This window comes from Nerophis ophidion, linkage group LG15, assembly GCF_033978795.1.
Source record: "Nerophis ophidion isolate RoL-2023_Sa linkage group LG15, RoL_Noph_v1.0, whole genome shotgun sequence".
Taxonomy (NCBI): Eukaryota; Metazoa; Chordata; class Actinopteri; order Syngnathiformes; family Syngnathidae; genus Nerophis; species Nerophis ophidion.
In genome coordinates this window covers 40226849-40248901 of record NC_084625.1, presented here as the reverse complement: position 1 = coordinate 40248901, position 22053 = coordinate 40226849, and the positions used below count along the sequence as shown (strand labels likewise).

Sequence of the window (22053 nt, the reverse complement as noted above, 5' to 3'; positions counted from 1 at the left end):
TGGTTCACATTTGGTCGGGATCCATGTTCGCTTGACCGCTCGGATCCAAAGGAAAGCTTCACCTCCGGGAATTTTAAACAAGGAATCACCGTGTGTTTGTGTGGCTAAAGGCTAAAGCTTCCCACCTCCATTTTTCTACTTTGACTTCTCCATTATTAATTGAACAAATTGCAAAATATTCAGCAACACAGATGTCCAAAATACTGTGTAATTATGCGGTTAAAGCAGACTACTTATAGCTGTGTGTGTGTGCAGCGCTCGTATTTCCTTACAGTCCGCGACGTCACGCGTACACGTCATCATTCCGCGACGTTTTCAACAAGAAACTCCTGGGGAATTAAAAATTGCAATTTAGTAAACTAAAAAGGCCGTATTGGCATGTGTTGCAATGTTAATATTTCATCATTGATATATAAACTATCAGACTGCGTGGTTGGTAGTAGCGGGTTTCAGTTGGCCTTTAACATCGTAAAAAATGTATCTCCATCCTTTGATTTTCTTTGAGGACTGGCTGAAAAAAGTTACTGTTGGTCGAATATGATTGAACATGTTTATTGATGTATTGATTTCACGTTTTATTATTAATGGTGTACTCAGCTCCTGATGTTCTGCAGTGAGTCTATGAGACATTTGTTGTAATCCGACACTTGCTGGTAAACATTCTTGGCCACTGAAGCAAAGTCACTTTCCTGAGACTTTGAGGCGATGACTGACATTCAAGTCAAGAAAAAAACTTGCACAAATTCATCAAACATCAAACATGCAGTGAAGTTGTACTTCTGTACTTAATATAATTGAGTACATAAGTACACTTGCACTGAGAAGTACTTTTAAAATCTAGTACACTATATTGGGGCCGGAAGCAGAATTTAGGTTGGAACCCCAACCTAAATTCTGCATGATTGATCGATGAAACATTTGATTAGGGTTTTAAAATTAATTTTAATGTAGAATAAATGTTTTTTTGATGTTGTGGTAGTTTTGGGAATTAAGACGTCAATTCTGATGGTTTATTATACAATACACCAAATTGTATTAAAAAATGCAGCACCTGCATCTTGTAATAAGTTTTGCAATGTGTAACAAGTTATTACAAAATGCATCAACACCTATTACAAAATGTGTTCAAGAATTGTATTATAAAATAGAGTATAAACTGTGGCATGATAACATAAAGTATACATGTAGTACATTATTGCATATTGTAACATTACACAATATGTTGTTACACCAACCCATTTTGAAAAAATGTAAAACCCTTTATTTATTATCTTTTATGCCTAATTTAATTGGATGCCCATTTTGGAATAAAAGTAATTTGTGGGAAATGAATAATTCAATATTTGCTTGGTGCAAAACAACAAATTTAACATTACAAAACTTTATCGGGAAATATTAACATCATTAAGAAACAAAAAAACTGTTATATTTGCCAGCTATTAATTTTATTTGCAGGTGTAATGTAATTACGTTTTTAATTCATCAAATTTATCACAAAAAAAAAAATCAATATTGTACTACTGCCCCTATTGTACTAGCAAAAAACTATCAATAATGTATTTTTTTACATGGAACTATTGCTCTATTTTATTAGTACAATAAAAATATCAATATTGCAGTGTTTACATTTAACAGTTTTATTATCAAAAAACTATTAATATTGTAGTTTTTACATTTAACTATTGTACTAATAAAATATAAATATTGTAGTTTTTACATGTAAGTATTGCTCTGACAAAAAACTATCAATGTTGTAGTTTTTACTTGAACTATTGTACCAATAAAAGTATAAATATTGTACTAGCAAAAAACTATCGATATTGTAGTTTTTACTTGAACTATTGTACTAATAAAAATATCAATAGCAAAGGTCTTACAGTAAACTATTTTACCATCAAAAACTATCAATACTGTAGTTTTTACTTACACTTGCACTATTTTATTAGCACAATAAAAATATAAATATTGTAGTTTTACATTTTTCTATTTTATCATCCAAAAACTATAAATATTGTAGTTTTACATTCAACTAGTGTTCTAATAAAATATAATTATTGTATTTTTTACATTAAACTATTGCACTAACAAAAAACTATCAATATTGTAGTTTTTACTTTAACTATTGTACTAATATTGTTTGTGACAATCATTGGTACTTTAACTTTAATAAAAATCTAAATATTGTAGTTTTACATGTAACTATTGTACTAACAAAAAAACGACCATTATTGTAGTTTTTACTTAACTATTGTACTAAAAAAAATATAAATATTGAAGTTTTTACATGTAACTATTGTACTAACAAAAACTATCAATGTTGTAGTTTTTACTTGAACTTTTGTACTAATAAAATATTAATAGTAGAGGTTTTACAGTAAACTATTGTACTATCAATACTGTAGTTTGTACTTGAACTATTGCATTATTTTTATTTGTACAATAATATCAATATTGTAGTTTTTACATTTAACTATCGTATTATCCAAAAACTATTAATATTGCATTTTTTACATTGAACTATTGTACTAATAAAAATATAAATATTGTAGTTTTTACATTTAATTATTTTGTATTATCCAATGGCTATTGCTATTGTAGTTTTTACATTTAACTATTGTAGTGATGAAACATAAATATTTAAATTTTTACATTTAACTATTGCACTAACAAAATACTATCAATATTGTAGTTTTTACTTGAACTATTGTACAAATAAAAATATCTATTGTGGAGGTTTTACAGTAAACTATTTTACTATCAAAAACTATAAATACTGTAGTTTTTACTTAAACTATTGTACTCTTTTTATTAGTACAATCAATATTGTAGTTTTTACTTGAACTATTCTACTAATAAAAATGGAAATATTGTAGTTTTTACATGTAACTATTGTACGAACAAAAAACTATAAATATTGTAGTTTTTACTTGAACTATTGTAATAATAAAAATATAACTACTAAACCAGCAAAAAAATAGCAAAATTGTAGTATTTACTTTCACTATTGTACTGCTAAAAAAATCAATAGTGGAGGTTTTACAGTAAACTATTTTACTATCAAATACAATACTGTAGTTTTTACTTAAACTATAGCACTATTTTATTAGTACAATAAAAATATCAATATTGTAGTTTTTACATTTAACTATTTTGTTATCCAAAAACTATTAATATTGCAGTTTTTACATTTAACTAATGTACTAATAAAATATAAATATTGTAGTTTTTACATTAAACTATTGCACTAACAAAAAACTATCAATATTGTAGTTTTTACTTGAACTCTTGTACTAATAAAATATAAATATTGTAGTTTTTACATTCAACTATTGGACTAACAAAACACTATCAATATTGTAGTTTTTACATTGAACTATTGTACTAACAATATATAAATATTGTAGTTTTTACATTAAACTATTGCACTAACAAAAAACTATCAATATTGTAGTTTTTACTTGAAATATTGGACTAAAACAATATAAATATTGTAGTTTTTACATTAAACTATTACACTAACAAAACACTATCAAAATTGTAGTTTTTACTTGAACTATTGTACTAATAAAAATATTAACTGTGGAGGTTTTACAGTAAACTATTTTACTATAAAAAACTATCAATACTGTAGTTTCAAAACTATTGCACATTTTTTAGCACAATAAAAATCTAAATTGTAGTTTTTACATTGAACTATTGTACTAATAATATATAAATATTGTAGTTTTTACATTAAACTATTGCACTAACAAAAAACTATCAATATTGTAGTTTTTACTTGAAATATTGGACTAAAAAAATATAAATATTGTAGTTTTTACATTAAACTATTGCACTAACAAAAAACTATCAATATCGTAGTTTTTACTTGAACTATTGTACTAATAAAAATATAAATATTGTAGTTTTACATGTAACTACTGTACTAACAGAAAAACGATCATTATTGTAGCTTTTACTTAACTATTGTACTAATAAAAATATGAATATTGTAGTTTTTACATGTAACTATTGTATGAACAAAAACTATCAATATTGTAATTTTTACTTGAACTATTGTACTTATAAAAATATCAATAGTGGAGATTTAACAGTAAAATATTTTACTTTCAAAAACTATCAATACTGTAGTTTTTATTGCATAAGTTTTTTTAGTACAATAAAAATATCAATGATGTAGTTCTTACTTGAACTTTTGTACTAATAAAAATATTAATAGTAGAGGTTTTACAGTAAACTATTGTACTATCAATACCGTCATTTTTACCTAAACTATTGCACTATTTTTATTCGAACAATAAACATATCATTTAACTATTGTATTATCCAAAAACTATTAATATTGTAGTTTTTACATTGAACTATTTTACCAATAAAAATATAAATATTGTAGTTTACAATCAATATTATTCTTTTTGCATGCACCTAATGTGCTAATAATAGTATTGTGGTTTTTACATTTAACTATTATACTAACAAAAAACTACAAGTAGTACAGTGGAAACCTCTTAAATCGGTCCCGTTTATGTCGACAACGTCTCCATGTAGACCAACAAGTTTTTTGTTTCTGTCAACATAAAATGTGAGATCATTTCTATGAAATAAGTCTGTATGGTCTAAATGTGTTGTCATATAGAGTGACTTCTTTACACTTATTGAACAGTACTGACTGACATATGTGAGTTTTTGAGAAGGATACATTCTTTCATGACAAAGTTGTTCTGTTCCAGATGTTGCCACTTCCTCTCCAGGTTAGACAGCTACCAACAACACAAAAAGACGTAACAAACATGTTATTAGCTGCTGAATAATGGCTGCTGCTTCTTCATTATGTCACAAACCTGCGCATGCGTCTCGTTTTCCTCCAGCTTGCTCTTCAGTGCTTCATATTTGTGGTTCATCTCCTCCAGCAGCTGTCGGAATGAATCTCGATGTTGTGTAAGGGAGATTCGCTCTTCTTGCAATCTCTGCACCACCAGAAAAATAATGATTATTTAAACATCAATACGACATTAGTGCAGGTTTGGACTTTTTCAACATTGGTCCTACTTTAGTGTTACAATTCTCTTGTTTAGGAGTATTTGGGCCATTCTTGCACCCTCATTAAATAACATGTATCAATTAATTTATTTTGTCAAACAAAGGATCCAACAGATTGATCTAATTGCACATTTAATAAACACATTCGTAACTACTCATTTAAACTAGTATTAATAGCATTTTTTTGCCTGTCACCGCTTTGTAAAATTTGACTTCACCATAAAATAGGATAGTCCTGATACAAATTTCTTACTTCCTATACCAGTGGTTCTCAAATGGGGGTACATGTACCCCTGGGGGTACTTGAAGGTATGCCAAGGGGTAAGTGAGATTTTTTTTAAATATTCTAAAAATAGCAACAATTCAAAAATCCTTTATGAATATATTTATTGAATAATACTTCAACAAAATAGGAATATAAGTTCATAAACTGTGCAAAGAAATGCAACAATGCAATATTCAGTGTTGACAACTAGATTTTTTGTGGACATATACCATTAACATTGATGTTAAAGATTTCTTTTTTGTGAATAAATGTTTAGAATTAAGTTCATGAATCCAGATGGATCTCTATTACAATCCTCAAAGAGGGCACTTTAAGTTGATGATTACTTCTATGTGTAGAAATCTTTATTTATAATTGAATCACTTGTTTATTTTTCAACAAGTTTTTTGTTATTTTTATATATTGTTTTCCAAATAGTTCAAGAAAGACCACTACAAATGAGCAATATTTTGCACTGTTATACAATTTAATAAATCAGAAACTGATGACACAGTGCTGTATTTTACTTCTTTATCTCTTTTTTTCAACCAAAAATGCTTTGCTCTGATTAGGGGGTACTTTAATTAAAAAAAATGTTCGCAGGGGGTACGTCACTGAAAAAAGGTTGAGAACTACTGTCCTATACCATACCAAGTGCAATGTTAGAAATGGTTTGCTCCTGTGTAATTAGATTAGATCAGATAGTACTTTATTTATTCCTTCAGGAAAATTAACATTTTCAGCACAATTAATCAAACAGAGAACAATTGCAGGTATGAAAACGCTAACCTACATTTTATTAACATCAGTATCGGACCTATGCTATCTGTGGCGTGGTATTTATTTATTTATTTACTGGTAACACCTAGTAGTCACAAAAAATAATGAAAGAGCAAAGGGGCAGTAAGTTAAATGATGCAGACATGTTTGTTACTGGATACTGTCTAATATGCTTCTGCCTCTGAGGCTTTTTAGGTTTAAGTAATATGCAACTCTAATTATTTGATGCTTGTTTATATTGACAAAGACTGCAATATTGTTCAATTAAGGACACTCATCCTGTATGGCTAGCTTGTGTTCTATTGTTTGCTTAGCTGTTGTGTAGCTGCTATCTCCTAGTAGCCTATAGCCGAACATGTTTACCTTTTGTAGATGACTTGGCTTAATTAGAAGTAAAGACCAAACTTGTATGCTTATTGGAGAACATTAGGATGTGAACTGGCTATCCAGCCTTGCACAAGTAAACATGCTTCAGGAGTGCTCGTATCAGAGATTATAATCGCACATTTCACATGTAAGCCCACATCACTCGATAATTGTTTTTTCTGCTGGTATCACACCGATATACGAGACACTCCAAGCATCCATACACATCATTATATACAGTATCTATCAATCAGTATGTGTCCATGCACTAAATTAGTCCGATTTCTCAAAGAGTTTGGCTCTACTAGAGTAGGCATAGCTACTCAGTGGCCTAGTGGTTAGAGCAGGGGTGTCAAACTCATTTTAGATCGGGGGCCACATCGATAAAATCCACTCCCAAGTGGGCCGGACTGGCACGATAACTTAAAAATAAAGACAACTTCAGATTGTCTTCTTTGTTTAAAAATAGAACAAGCACAATCTGAAATTGTACAAATCATAATGTTGTTTTTTTACACTTACATGTTGCGGTTAATAGTATTCTATCTTTATTTGTCGTTATTTATATTTTCTGAATAATGGTCATCTGTTAACTCATTGGTGTTAATTTTCAATGAAGATAAAAAATATCAATATCAAATTACAGGATGTTATTTATTTTCCTCGACTGGAGCGCGAACCTCATGTGGTTTATCACTTTTTTTTTTGCATATGTAGCATGTTCTTCAAAGAGTTGCTATTGTGACATCTAGTGGACACATTTAGAATAGCAGTTTATTCCATTCAAAAATTTTGGCTCATTTTTATACTTAGCAAACTCATCCCGTGGGCCGGAAAAAACCTGGGCCGCGGGCCTTACGTTTGACAACCCTGGGTTAGAGTGTCCGCCCTGAGATCAGTAGGTTGTGAATCAAACCCCGCCCGAGTCATACCAAAAACTATTAAAAAAAAAAAAAATAGGGCCCCATTGCCTCCCTGCTTGGCACTCAGCATCAAGGGTTGGAATTGGGGGTTAAATCACCAAAAATGATTCCCGGGCGCGACACTGCTGCTGCCCACTGCTCCCCTCACTTCCCAGGGGGTGATCAAGGGGATGGATAAATGGGTTGTACTTGTATAGCGCTTTTCTACCTTCAAGGTACTCAAAACGCTTTGACACTACTTCCACATTTACCCATTCACACACTGATGGAGGGAGCTGCCATGCAAGGCGCCAACCAGCACCCATCAGGAGCAAGGGTGAAGTGTCTTGCTCAGGACACAACGGACGTGACGAGGTTGGTACTAGGTGGGATTTGAACCAGGGACACTCGGGTTGCGCACGGCCACTCTCCCACTGCGCCACAAAGTCCCAAATGCAGATCAAATGCGGATCAAATGCAGACAAATTTCACCACACCTGGTGTGTGTGTGAGACAATCGTTGGTACTTTAACTTAACTTAACTTAAATAAACCTCCTACAGGTCATGTGCAACACCTTAATCCGATCGTTTTTGATTTTTGAAAAGTCGGACTAACACCTGTATTATGCGATTGGAAACCAGATCTCTCGGGGGGGGGGTGTACGGCAGGAAATGAGCCTTCGTATCGCGCATGCGCCAGTTTCAAGTCCCGGTAAAAAAAAAACCTGAGCAGATACCATTTAGAAAAAACAATTGTCATGAAGAGGAGAGTGTTTATTTGCTTCACAAATTAAAAGAACAAAACATTTTGAAGTGCATTGATGACAGAAAAAAAGAAACGGATATTTATTTAACAATGTAGCTAAAGAAATGTAGAATGCCCTACATTTATTTAACAATGTAGCTAAAGAAATGTAGAATGCCCTACATTTATTTAACAATGTAGCTAAAGAAATGTAGAATGCCCTACATTTCTTTAGCTACATTCTTAAATAAATATCCGTTTCTTTTTTTTCTGTCATCAATGCACTACAAACATTTTGGACACCTGAACAAAATACAAATGAGATGACATAGAATGGAGCAGGCATATTAAAGGCGAATAACAAAGCGTAGACAAACCTGCAGTTGTGCAAGCCAACTGATTAACATTCTGCACACAATAGCAACCTTCCTCTGGATATCAGTCGAGACACAAACAGTCTTTACCTTCGGATCTAAAACTCCTTCCATCAATTCACAAAGTCTTTTGAATGAACTAAAAGACATTCCAAAAATGTTTCCCCATGATTTCTGTCCGAAAATTCCTTTGGAAAAAACTTGGTCTTTCAATGCATCCGCCCGATACATTCTTGGTTGTAGCGTCATGTTCGTAGCACAATCCAATATTATTTCTTGATGCCGTCTGCTATTTAACACCAACATAGCCATTAGAGATGTAATGTGTAATCTCTGCCGATATTACAGCGGACATCAATTAGAACGAGTTGTAGGGATCCGCGGATGGCGAGTGTAATTTATACGCAATAATAGGAAGTAGCGCCCCTCAGTGTGCAGCCAATAGTTGGGGACGGCCTGGCGCTGTTGGGAGAGTGGCTGTGCCAGCAACCTGAGGGTTCCTGGTTCAATTCCACCTTCTACCAACCTCGTCACGTCCGTTGTGTCCTTGAGCAAGACACTTCACCTTTGCTCCTGATGGGTCGTGGTTAGGGCCTTGCATGGCAGCTCCCGCCATCAATGTGTGAATGTGTGTGTGAATGGGTGAATGTGGAAAAAGTGTCAAAGCGCTTTGAGTACCTTGAAGGTAGAAAAGCGCTATACAAGTATAACCCATTTACCATTAGAGCGCGTGCATGGACACTTGGACTTCTCACGTAGGTGTGATAATACAAAAAAAGCAATCTATTTGAAAAATCAGACTAGTTTAGTGCATGGAAACTTAGTGAACGAATTAGAAGGTTCAGAACTGGGTGAAAAGCTACTTAACAGACAGAAAGCCATTATTGAAGTTTGCGGCGTACCACAGGGGTCGATCCTGAGACCGAAGTGGTTTATTCTATGTATACACATGTCAATTGTGTTCGATAAGATTATGTCGGAAAGTATTCAAGCACATACGATCTTTCACACTAATACCGGACAGATATCTTATCAGATGAGGACACTCCCACCATGTATACTCGTTTCTTTTACCTTCTTTCTGTCCTCGGCAGTGTGTCTCAGCGTGTCCAGGTCGCTATAGGTAATCAGCTCCGACTCCATCTGGCCGACATGTTCCTTGAGGGTGTTTAGCTCCCCTGTGATCTTGCCCTCCAGCTGCTGCACTTTGTCCAGGTCCTGCTGCAGACGCTGGGACTCTGGGTAGCGGTCACACGATAAGAAACTGGAATACACGATAAAAGGGCATAACGTGCGTCATCTCCGGTGCGTCACTGACCGGTGGTCAGTCCCCTGGCGGTACTCGCTGATTGGGACACTTCTGTCTCTTTACTGACCAGCACGTCCTGCATGTTCCTCAGCTCGCTGGCTGTGATTGTATCCACCTGACGGAGCCGCAACATGTTCTGTAGGTGAGAAGATGAGCATCAGATTTGACTGCATTCTCATTTGCTGCATCCTTCAGGCACAGAGGAACTCAGAAAGATATCACACTCACATTAATAATTTAAATATATTGAACAGCTTAGTACTGCTTAACTTACAATGGAGTGTTTTAAACGTGTTAAGTAATAGAAGTAGTAGGGGTGTAAGGGTACGTGTATTTGTATTGAACCGTTTCGATATGGGGGTTCCGGTTCGGTTCGGAGGTGTACCGAACGAGTTTCCACACGAACATATGAAGTAGCCGCCTAAGCTAAAGTCTTAACAAGCTGCTCTGCTTTGTCCTGCCTCTGTCTCCTACACAGCACCCAGCATTGTCCCACCCACACAACCATCTGATTGGTTACATATATATCGGTAACAGCCAATCAGCAGTGCGTATTCAGAGCGGTAACAACCAATTAGCAGTGCGTATTCAGAGCGCATGTAGTCAGCGCTTCAGCGTCGAACAGATAGGTGTTTAGCAGTTGAGCAGCGGACTCTCCCCAAATTATAATAAACACCTCCCAGTCAACGTTCTAGATGACGTTCTAGGAACAAACTGCAGCTCAGCTCGCTCACAGTCCTGGCTTGAGGTGAAGGCTAAATAACTTTTAGCGTAACGTTAGCTCATTTTGCGGTGTGTGTGTCAGCTAATTGTGCGTGTGTGTATGCTAGTGATATAATAATGTAACTGCATCATTAAGCCTACATGAACTCCATGGTGTTCAGGGATGAGTAGTCTCTCCTATTGCTGTTGTGCTATTTTTTCAGGTATAGTTACATTAATCATTAGTAATGTAGCAGTCTAATTTGAATGGCAGGGTCCCTGCTATCACATGTTAATAAAAAAATAACATTTACATAATAAAACTCAACTACAGGCTTCCCAAATGCTGTAATAAATTAAGCATGATGAGTTGACTTGAAACTGTTTAATGTTGCACTTTTTATATGTAGAAGAAAAGTTTTGTCATTTTATTTAATCTGAGCAACAAGTTGAAGCTGTTTACTGTTGATTAACGTGGGCAGAATTATTATAGTGTTCCCAATGTTAAAAGGATAAAGCCATTGTTTACACATTTGGTAAATAAATAACCAACAAATTAATATTGTGTTTCTTTTCTTACTGTACCAAAAAAGAACCGAACTGTGACCTCTAAACCGAGGTATGTACCGAACCGAAATTGTTGTGTACCGTTACACCTCTAGTAAGTAGGTCTTGTCTTGATTTGGTTTTCAACGAAAATGTAGAAATTATGTCTATCTCTGTAAATAAACCTGACATAAACAAACAAATAATTTGTACTTTTTGCTGTACATGATTGTTAAAATGCATCATAGAAACTATTTGTCATCTTTCTGGTTTAGCACATTGCGAGCAGGGAACCAAATAACAAAAATAAACTGTGCCTAAGTTGGTACTTTCGTAGTATGTGACGTCATGTCCAGTTGCAGATTCGGAATAGACTCAAACACTTGGCAGGCAAACAGGCGTACTTGCAGCATACTGCCTCCAGTTAATGTTTGCATTTTCCATGCCGACAAAGTAAGCATGCATGTCTGATAAAAAACAACACTCAAAAGTAAAGACCCACTTCTGAAAATGCACTAGCTCACTGCTAATTTACATTGGATATGCCATACACGTGCTACCGATTTGCATTAGTGATTTTACATTGTGATTTCAACATCTCCAAATTTGGTAAAGAAAACTACATTTAAGTAGTTCAATCAAACAGCTGATTTGTAACAAGTACAAAAATTCAATGAAACACTTTCTTGGACTCAACAAAATACAAGTCTGGTACATTCAAAAAAATGTTTGGCAACACCGAGTGCCCAAAATAATTCATAAAGTTACGTTCATGATATTGCAGTAAGTTGAACGATGCGGACACATGTTACTGGATACGCTTCTGTCTTGGCGACTTTATATGTAAGTATTATGCAACTATAATATTTTGATATTTGTTCAATGAAGAGCTTAATGCCAAAGTTGTGTGTGCTTTCTGTTCTGTAGCTGCTACTGTGTCCCCAAGTAGCCTATAGCCTACCATGTTTAAATGTTTTAATTTACTTGACTAAAAAAACAAGAAAAAAACAACTATGTTCATTTATTGGAGAACATTTAGATGTTAACTGGGTGTACAGCTTTTCACAAGTAAACACGTTGCAGGACTGACTGTTTGTATTGGAGATTTTAGATGCAAGCCGATATACAAACCCCGTTTCCATATGAGTTGGGAAATTGTGTTAGATGTAAATATATACAGAATACAATGATTTGCTAATCCATTTCAACCCATATTCAATTGAATGCACTACAAAGACAAGATATTTGATGTTCAAACTCATAAACTTAATTTTTTTTTTCCAAATAATAATTAACTTAAAATTTCATGGGTGCAACACGTGCCAAAGTAGTTGGGAAAGGCTTGCATGTTCACCACTGTGTTACATCACCTTTTCTTTTAACAACACTCAATAAACGTTTGGGAACTGAGGAAACTATTTGTTGAAGATTTGAAAGTGGAATTTTTTCTCATTCTTGTATTATGTAGAGCTTTAGTCGTTCAACAGTCGGGGGTCTCCGCTGTCTTATTTCACGCTTCATAATGCGGCACACATTTTCGATGGGAGACAGGTCTGGACTGCAGGCGGGCCAGGAAAGTACCCGCACTCCTTTACTACGAAACCACGTTGTTGTAACATGTGGCTTGCCATTGTCTTGCTGAAATAAGCAGGGGCCTCCATGATAACGGTGCTTGGATGACAAAACCTCTACGGACCATTCAGCATTAATGGTGCCTTCACAGATGTGTAAGTTACCCATGCCTTGGGCACTAATGCACCCCCATACCATCACAGATGCTGGCTTTTGAACTTTGCGCCTATAAAAATCCGGATGGTTCTTTTCCTCTTTGTTCCGGAGGACACCACGTCCACAGTTTCCAAAAATAATTTGAAATGTGGACTCTTCAGTTTCCAAATATATTTTGAAACGTGGACTCTTCAGAACACTTTTCCATTTTGCATCAGTCCATCTTAGATGAGCTCGGGCCCAGCGAAGCCAGCGGCGTTCCTTTGTGTTGTTGATACAGTAAATGGGCTTTGCTTTGCATAGTAGAGTTTTAACTTGCACTTACAGATGTAGCAACCAACTGTAGTTACTGACAGTGGTTTTATGAAATGTTCCAGAGCCCATGTGGTGATATCCTTTACACACTGATGTCGGTTTTGGATGCAGTACCACCTGAGGGATCAAACGTCCGCAATATCATCACTTACGTGCAGTGATTTCTCCAGATTCTCTGAACCTTTTGATGATTTTACGGATCGTAGATGGTAAAATCCCTAAATTCCTTGCAATAGTGCATTGAGAAATGTTGTTCTAAAACTGTTCGACAATTTGCTTACAAATTGGTGACCCTCGCCCCATCCTTGTTTGTGAATTACTTAGCATTTCATGGAAGCTTCTTTTATACCCAATCATGGCACCCACCTGTTCACAATAAGCCTACACACCTGTGGGATGTTCCAAATAAGTGTTTGATGAGTATTTCTCAACTTTATCAGTATTTATTGCCACCTTTCCCAATTTCTTTGTCACGTGTTGCTGGCATCAAATTCTAAAGTTAATGATTATTTGCAACAACAACATTTTTTTTATCAGTTTGAACATCAAATATGTTGTCTTTGTAGCATATTCAACTGAATATGGGTTGAAAATTATTTGCAAATCATTGTATTCCGTTTATATTTACATCTAACACAATTTTCTAACTCCTATGGAAACAGGGTTTGTAATTCAATACTTGGTTTTTTTTGCTGACATCCGACTGATAGCTGATATTAATATCCATCAGGACACCCTAGTAATTACCAGTTTACCACAACCAGTGTTGGGCAAATTACTTTTAAAAGTAATTAATCATAGTTATTCATTTCTTTACTAGAAAAAGGGTAATTGAATTACTAACAGAATTACCCTTTAGTAAATGTAATTAATATGTAGATGCATACGGAGTTGAGAGATGTTTTCAGGAGTGTGTGCTTTCAAAAGGTGGTGCCTGTTGCCAAGTGACGTGTGACGTCAGCGAGAGAGCCAGACAGAGCAGCATTAGCCTAGCTGTGTGTGTCAGCTCTGTTGAATCTTTTTCCTCTTTTTTGTTACTGCTGGTTAATAAAAGAGATTGAATGTGCTTCAAAGGCTGTAGTTTCCTTGTTAACAAACGGGGTATTGTAGGATTTCAAATTTGTCACTTCAATCATTGATTTGTTGTTCATTATTCACTCGTAGTAGTGTGTTTGTGTACTTAAATGTTGTTTGCTGTGTGATGTTACCTTATTCTATTTGATATTAAATTCACTTTAGTGTGATCTTGTTGTTACTTTCAGTAGTAAAAATATATTTCCTGCATTGAACTTGCAGCGCTTTTGACGCTGTCTTGTTGACATACAACCAAATCAAAAGTAGCGAGCCACGTTACATCAAACATATCAGTAACATACATACAGGTAATCAATTAGATTACTCATTACCAGGAAAAGTAATCTAATACTTATCGAACAACATTATTCTGAACACTGATGACGACACAGAGTACCAAAAATGGGTATCAGGTACCGGGATCGATTCTCAGAGGAAGAGATCCATCCATTTTCTACCGCTTATTCCCTTTCAGGGTCGCGGGGGGCGCTGGCGCCTATCTCAGCTAAAATCGGGCGCAGTACACCCTGGACAGGTCGCCACCTCATCGCAGGGCCAACACAGATAGACAGACAACATTCACACTCACATTCACACACTAGGGCCAATTTTTAGTGTTGCAAATCAACCTATCCCCAGGTGCATGTCTTTCGAGGTGGGAGGAAGCCGGAGTACCCGGAGGGAACCCACGCATTCACGGGGAGAACATGCAAACTCCACACAGAAAGATCCCGAGCCTGGATTTGAACCCAGGACTGCAGGAACTTCGTATTGTGAGGCAAACGCACTAACCCCTCTTCCACCGAGCCTGGATTTGAACCCAGGATTGCAGGAACTTCGTATTGTGAGGCAGACGCACTAACCCCTCTGCCACCGTGAAGCCCAGAGATATCAGATTAAAAGTACAAACATACAGTAAGAAAGTATTATAGTTTTCAAAGTATGCAGCCTACAGTACATGACACTTTGTATATAAAAATAACACTTTATGCATGGCTATTGCTATTACCATCATACTTCTAATTATTTATAATTCTTCACTCACCCTGCTGCAGTGCTCTAAGAGAGAGACAATATTTTCCTGGCTGTGGGTCATCTTGTTCTGCTCCTGACCCCTCAACTCCTCAAAGGAGTGCAAGAAGCCTGAGAAGAAAAGATGAAGAATGTGAGGGCCAGCTACAAGGAGCTCCATGTGTGCAATAAGTCATTAATCATGATAACGATGATCACATAAAATGTATTTCAAGTACATCAAACATTGGCCCCTGAATCCGAGCCACTTGTGTACCAAGGCAATAAAATGTCTAAATGCATCATGAAATTAACATGTTTTAATTAAACAGAGTGTCCTGCACATTAATATGATTTAATCACTCCAATTTAAAAGATTATTCAAATGAATATATTTGCTGGAAAAAATGTTTTTGCTGCCGCCGTTTGCTGGTCAATGTGATATTACAATGAAATATAACCATTTTAATTCTTCGGATATTTTTATTTGTCCATGTGTGTTATTATTTAACCCTACCATATTTTAGGTATATTTGTCTTTAAAAAAATCACAATTTAAGCAATAGTGTCCATGAGGACACATTGGGACGGCGTGGCACAGTTGGGAGAGTGGCTGTGCCCGCAACCTGAGGGTTCCTGGTTTAATCCCCACCTTCTACCATCTTAGTCACGTCCGTTGTATCTTTAAGCAAGACACTTCACCTTTGCTCCTGATGGGTCCTGGTTAGCGCCTTGAATGGCAGCTCCCACCATCAGTGTGTGAATGTAGGTGAATGGGTGAATGTGGAAATAGTGTCAAAGCCTTTGAGTTCCTTAAAAAAAGGTAGAAAACGCCGTACAAGTATAACCCATTTACCATTAACACCTCTAAAATGTTAAATATTCTACAAGTCATCATTCGCATCCTCTTCAGGCCATGGAAGAACAGCCTCAGCACACTCCTGTTACCTAAACCCTTTTTTGTTTGGTTAATTGATTTTATTTATAAATTTAATTGTATTGTTTTTGAAAGATCTAAAATGAATCACTTTAGTGTGGTTAGTGTCCACAAGCTACTAGCATAAATGCAATGTTCAATTCTATGCTAAAGACTCACTCCAGTGACTTTCCGTTATTTAGATCAGTGGTCCCCAACCACCGGGCCGTGGCCCGATTGGTACCGGGCCGCAGAAGAATTTTTTATTTATTTTTATTAAAAAAAACAAACATTTTTTTTATTTTTATTAAAACAACATAAAAAACACAATATACACTTACAATTTGTGCACCATCACACAAAAACCTCCCTTTTTCATGACAAAAACGTCCCTTTTTCATGACAAAGAAAAAAAAAATGTGTCCCCAGGGCCGCGGGACAAATTATTAAGCGTTGACCGGTCCGCGGATACAAAAAGGTTGGGCACCACTGATTTAGATGATTTCTCACATTCATAAAAACCTCCATCTATTTTCCTTACCATCAATTTCTTCTTCTTTTCTCTTCAGTTCCTTGTACTTCTGCTGACATTCCCCTTTAATGAAAGACAAGCCAATTATTTTATTTCTAAGCATCATGTATTATCTTATATTATCCATTTTATGGACTATTAATGACAGAGACATCAACATTACCAAATGACAGGGTATCTTTGTCTTATATGGTTTGTAAAAATTGAAGGATGGTAAAGGGGTTTACGTTTATACATTTTGTGCATTAAAAATGCAGGTAAATATATGCTAAATTATCTGACCAAAACCTCAACATCGACATGTCCAGAGTCTACCTCACCTTCCGCCCCAATGCAGCTGGGATGGGCTCCATCCAACCCCAGTAAATTTCAATAATCCGTCCGTGTGATGAGAGCTAAAGAAAGAATTTCTGTGAAAAACAATTCCGTTTATGTTTACACGTGTTGTGGTATTGTTAAGTAACATTATCATTATCACTAAGCATAACTACTGCCTAATTCCGGGATGAGCAAACTATGGTCTTTTTAATCCAGCCTGCCAAATATTAGAACAGAATTTAGCACAGATTTGTTTTCAGAATTGCCACAAAAAAACTGATACTAAACTTCAATGCGCTGGCAAAAAGCGGTGATCAACAACACCCCTCCCAAGGAAAGAGAATGTAAGTGTTAACCCTGTAATATACATGTTATGTTTCTTTGAAGTTTTGATATGATATTGTTGAAAATAGATGTATTATAATTAAATAGACCATGTTTGAGAAGTCTACTCATAGTTCCAACAGTTGCAGATGTGCTCGCCAGGTTCAAAAGCCAATGTGGCCCCTGAGCCAAAAAGTTTGCAAACCCCTGGCCTGATTGAACAAAAATAAAACAAGCACACACTGACTTCCTGTTTAGTGTAAAGTAATTTTCAAAATAACAGCATGCAGTAATAACCATGATTCTGACACAGGAACTTACAAAATACACTCGTAATAGTTTTTTTTTAATTGTTAGACACCAGAAGAAAGAGTAGCGCATAAACAAAATTAGGTGTGTCCCTATCCAATATTGATATCAGCCCTACATCAGCAGAAAAAGACAAGAACAGGATAATATCGGCTTGCATCTAAAATCTCCAATACAAGCAGTTGGAACATTACTAGTGCAAATCTAGACAGCCAGTTAACATTTAAATGTTCTCCAAAAAGCACACAAGGTTAGTCTTCTCTTGTATTTTACTCAAATCATTTACAAAAGGTAAACAGCTACACACCAGCTTAACACGCAATAGCTCACAAGCTAGGCATACGAAATAGGTGTCCTTAATTAAACATTATTGCAGTCTAAAATACACATTTGTAAATTCGTAGAATAATACACAACTCACAAAATGTTTTTTCTACTGTGTCTATGACTACGTCAGAGTTAGACATGCGTTCTACTGAGGTGGCAAATTATGATGCGTTCAGTTTATCGCAGCGCCAAGTAGACAATCTGAAAATTCCCGTCATATCAATTCCTAGATATGGTCGTAATTATTTTAAGTACACTGCGCATAATAAACGCAACATTATTAATATTGCTACTACGGATAATTTTATCAACAACTCCTTAAAACAGCCCACTACCTATAATATGGGCTTTCTAAACATCAGATCTTTGTCTCCCAAAACGTTATTAGTCAATGAGGTCATTAGAGACAACAACCTTAACGTTATCGGTCTTAGAGAAACCTGGCTTAAACCAGACGACTTTTTGCGATAAATGAGGCATCCCCTCCTAACTATACGAATGCGCATATTGCCCGTCACCTCAAAAGGGGAGGGGGTGTCGCACTAATATACAACGAAAACTTTAACTTTAGTCCTAACTTAAATAATAAATATAAATCGTTTGAGGTGCTTTCTATGAAGTCTGCCACACCTCTGCCTCTGTGCCTGGCCGTTATCTACCGCCCCCCAGGGCCCTGTTCGGACTTTATTAGTGAATTCTCAGAGTTTGTTGCTGATCTAGTGATGCACGCCGATAATATAATTATAATGGGGGACTTTAATATCCATATGAATACCCCATTGGACCCACAGTGCGTGGCGCTCCAGACTATAATTGATAGCTGTGGTCTTACACAAATAATAAATGAACCGACGCATCGCAGCGGTAATACGATAGACCTAGTGCTTGTCAGAGGTATCACCGTCTCCAAAGTTATGATACTCCCGTATACTAAAGTAATGTCCGATCATTACCTTATAAAATTCGAAGTCCAGACTCATGTTCGGCAAGCTAATAATAATAATAACTGCTATAGCAGCCGCAACATTAATGCTGCCACAACGACGACTCTTGCGGACCTACTGCCCTCGGTAATGGCACCGTTCCCAAAGTATGTGGGCTCTATTGATAACCTCACTAACAACTTTAACAACGCCCTGCGCGAAACCATTGATAGTATAGCACCGCTGAAGTTAAAAAAGGCTCCAAAAAGGCGTACGCCATGGTTTACTGAAGAAACTAGAGCTCAGAAATTATTATGTAGAAAGCTGGAACGCAAATGGCGCACGACTAAACTTGAGGTGCACCATCAAGCATGGAGTGATAGTTTAATAACTTATAAACGCATGCTTACCTTAGCTAAAACTAATTATTACTCAAATCTCATCCGCATTAATAAAAACGATCCAAAATTTTTGTTTAGTACAGTAGCATCGCTAACCCAACAAGGGACTCCTTCCAGTAGCTCCACCCATTCGGCAGATGACTTTATGAAGTTCTTTAATGAGAAAATTGAACTTATTAGAAAGGAGATTAAAGACAATGCGTCCCAGCTACAACTGGGTTATAGTAACACAGATACGATTGTATATACGGCGGATACTGAAAATATCCAAAATAGTTTCTCTCGTTTTGATGAAATAACATTAGAAGGATTGTTACAACGTGTAAATGGAATAAAACAAACAACATGTTTACTTGACCCACTTCCTGGGAAACTTATCAAGGAGCTTTTTGTATTATTAGGTCCATCAGTGCTAAATATTATAAACTTATCACTTTCCTCGGGCACTGTTCCCGTTGCATTCAAAAAAGCGGTTATTCATCCTCTCCTTAAAAGACCTAACCTCGATCCTGACCTCATGGTAAACTACCGACCGGTGTCTCACCTTCCCTTTATTTCGAAAATCCTCGAAAAAATTGTTGCAGAGCAGCTAAATGAGCACTTAGCGTTTAACAATCTATGTGAAACCTTTCAATACGGTTTCAGGGCAAATCACTCGACTGAGACAGCCCTCGCAAAATTGACTAATGATCTATTGCTAACGATGGACTCTGATGCGTCATCTATGTTGCTGCTCCTCGATCTTAGCGCTGCTTTCGATACCGTCGATCATAATATTTTATTAGAGCGTATCAAAATATGAATTGGTATGTCAGACTCAGCCCTGTCATGGTTTAACTCTTATCTTACTGATAGGATGCAGTGCGTTTCCTATAACAGTGTGACCTCGGACTATGTTAAGGTAACGTGTGGAGTTCCCCAGGGTTCGGTCCTTGGCCCTGTACTCTTCAGCATCTACATGCTGCCGCTGGGTGACGTCATACGCAAATACGGTATTAGCTTTCACTGTTATGCTGATGACACCCAACTTTACATGCCCCTAAAGCTGACCAACACGCCGGACTGTAGTCAGTTGGAAGCGTGTCTTAATGAAATTAAACAATGGATGTCCGCTAACTTTTTGCAACTTAATGCCAAAAAAACGGAAATGCTGATTATCGGTCCTGCTAGACACCGACCTCTATTTAATAATACAACTCTAACATTTGACAACCAAATAATAAAACAAGGTGACTCTGTAAAAAATCTGGGTATTATCTTCGACCCAACTCTCTCCTTTGAGTCACACATTAAAAGCGTTACTAAAACGGCCTTCTTTCATCTCCGTAATATCGCTAAAATTCGCTCCATTTTGTCCACTAAAGACGCCGAGATCATTATCCATGCGTTTGTTACGTCTCGTCTCGATTACTGTAACGTATTATTTTCGGGTCTCCCCATGTCTAGCATTAAAAGATTACAGTTGGTACAAAATGCGGCTGCTAGACTTTTGACAAGAACAAGAAAGTTTGATCATATTACGCCTGTACTGGCTCACCTGCACTGGCTTCCTGTCCACTTAAGATGTGACTTTAAGGTTTTACTACTTACGTATAAAATACTACACGGTCTAGCTCCAGCCTATCTTGCCGATTGTATTGTACCGTATGTCCCGGCAAGAAATCTGCGTTCAAAAGACTCCGGCTTATTAGTGATCCCTAGAGCTCAAAAAAAGTCTGCGGGCTATAGAGCGTTTTCCGTTCGGGCTCCAGTACTCTGGAATGCCCTCCCGGTAACAGTTCGAGATGCTACCTCAGTAGAAGCATTTAAGTCTCATCTTAAAACTCATCTGTATACTCTAGCCTTTAAATAGACCTCCTTTTTAGACCAGTTGATCTGCCGCTTCTTTTCTTTCTCCTATGTCCCCCCCTCCCTTGTGGAGGGGGTCCGGTCCGATGACCATGGATGAAGTACTGACTGTCCAGAGTCGAGACCCAGGATGGACCGTTCCTCGGGACCCAGGATGGACCGCTCGCCTGTATCGGTTGGGGACATCTCTACGCTGCTGATCCGCTTGAGATGGTTTTCTGTGGACGGGACTCTCGCTGCTGTCTTGGAGCCACTATGGATTGAACTTTCACAGTATCATGTTAGACCCGCTCGACATCCATTGCTTTCGGTCCCCTAGAGGGGGGGGGGTTGCCCACATCTGAGGTCCTCTCCAAGGTTTCTCATAGTCAGCATTGTCACTGGCGTCCCACTGGATGTGAATTCTCCCTGCCCACTGGGTGTGAGTTTTCCTTGCCCTTTTGTGGGTTCTTCCGAGGATGTTGTAGTCGTAATGATTTGTGCAGTCCTTTGAGACATTTGTGATTTGGGGCTATATAAATAAACATTGATTGATTGATTGATAAACATAGACATAAACAAACTGAAAAAAATCACTATCTCACCAAGTATATATTTCTAAGTTCTAGTCAAAATATTTAAACAAACTTAATACAAGTCACAATTCCCTGAGTAGTATTTTTCTTGAGACATAAAAAATAGTTTTTAAGGAATAGAACTTCTGAGGAAAAAAATACTACTTTTGAGCATCACAAGTTTGTTATAAGACACACAACTTCACAATACCAGTAAGTATAGCTAATATTAAGTTTTAATTGCTACTTTCAAGATCACTCAACCGTTTTTAACGCTTAAATATAATGTCCAATTTTAAGAAATCTTACCATAACAATTTGGACTTTGCTCATTAAAAGCAAAAATGAACTTATATAATTTTTTTTACCCTTTTTAAGAGGGGCATTTTTTCAAGTGTAGTTGCAGATTACATACACATACAAAGTATCCAAGGCCGAGGCGC

General features: G+C 36.4%; 1 protein-coding gene across 2 annotated transcripts in view; it reads right to left on the bottom strand.

The window, feature by feature from the left end:
* Positions 1–536: 536 nt before the first annotated feature.
* Positions 537–22053, bottom strand: part of ift74 (intraflagellar transport 74) — an 80935-nt gene continuing 59418 nt past the window's right edge. For both annotated transcript variants that reach the window (XM_061922171.1, XM_061922169.1), the window contains exons 14-20: positions 16616–16669; positions 15193–15290; positions 9792–9918; positions 9548–9711; positions 4842–4967; positions 4700–4760; positions 537–709 (exon numbers count right to left, since the gene is read on the bottom strand). In XM_061922171.1, coding sequence (XP_061778155.1) covers positions 594–709; positions 4700–4760; positions 4842–4967; positions 9548–9711; positions 9792–9918; positions 15193–15290; positions 16616–16669 — 746 coding nt within the window. In that variant the 3' untranslated portion in view covers positions 537–593. The remainder of the gene's footprint in view (positions 710–4699; positions 4761–4841; positions 4968–9547; positions 9712–9791; positions 9919–15192; positions 15291–16615; positions 16670–22053) is intronic.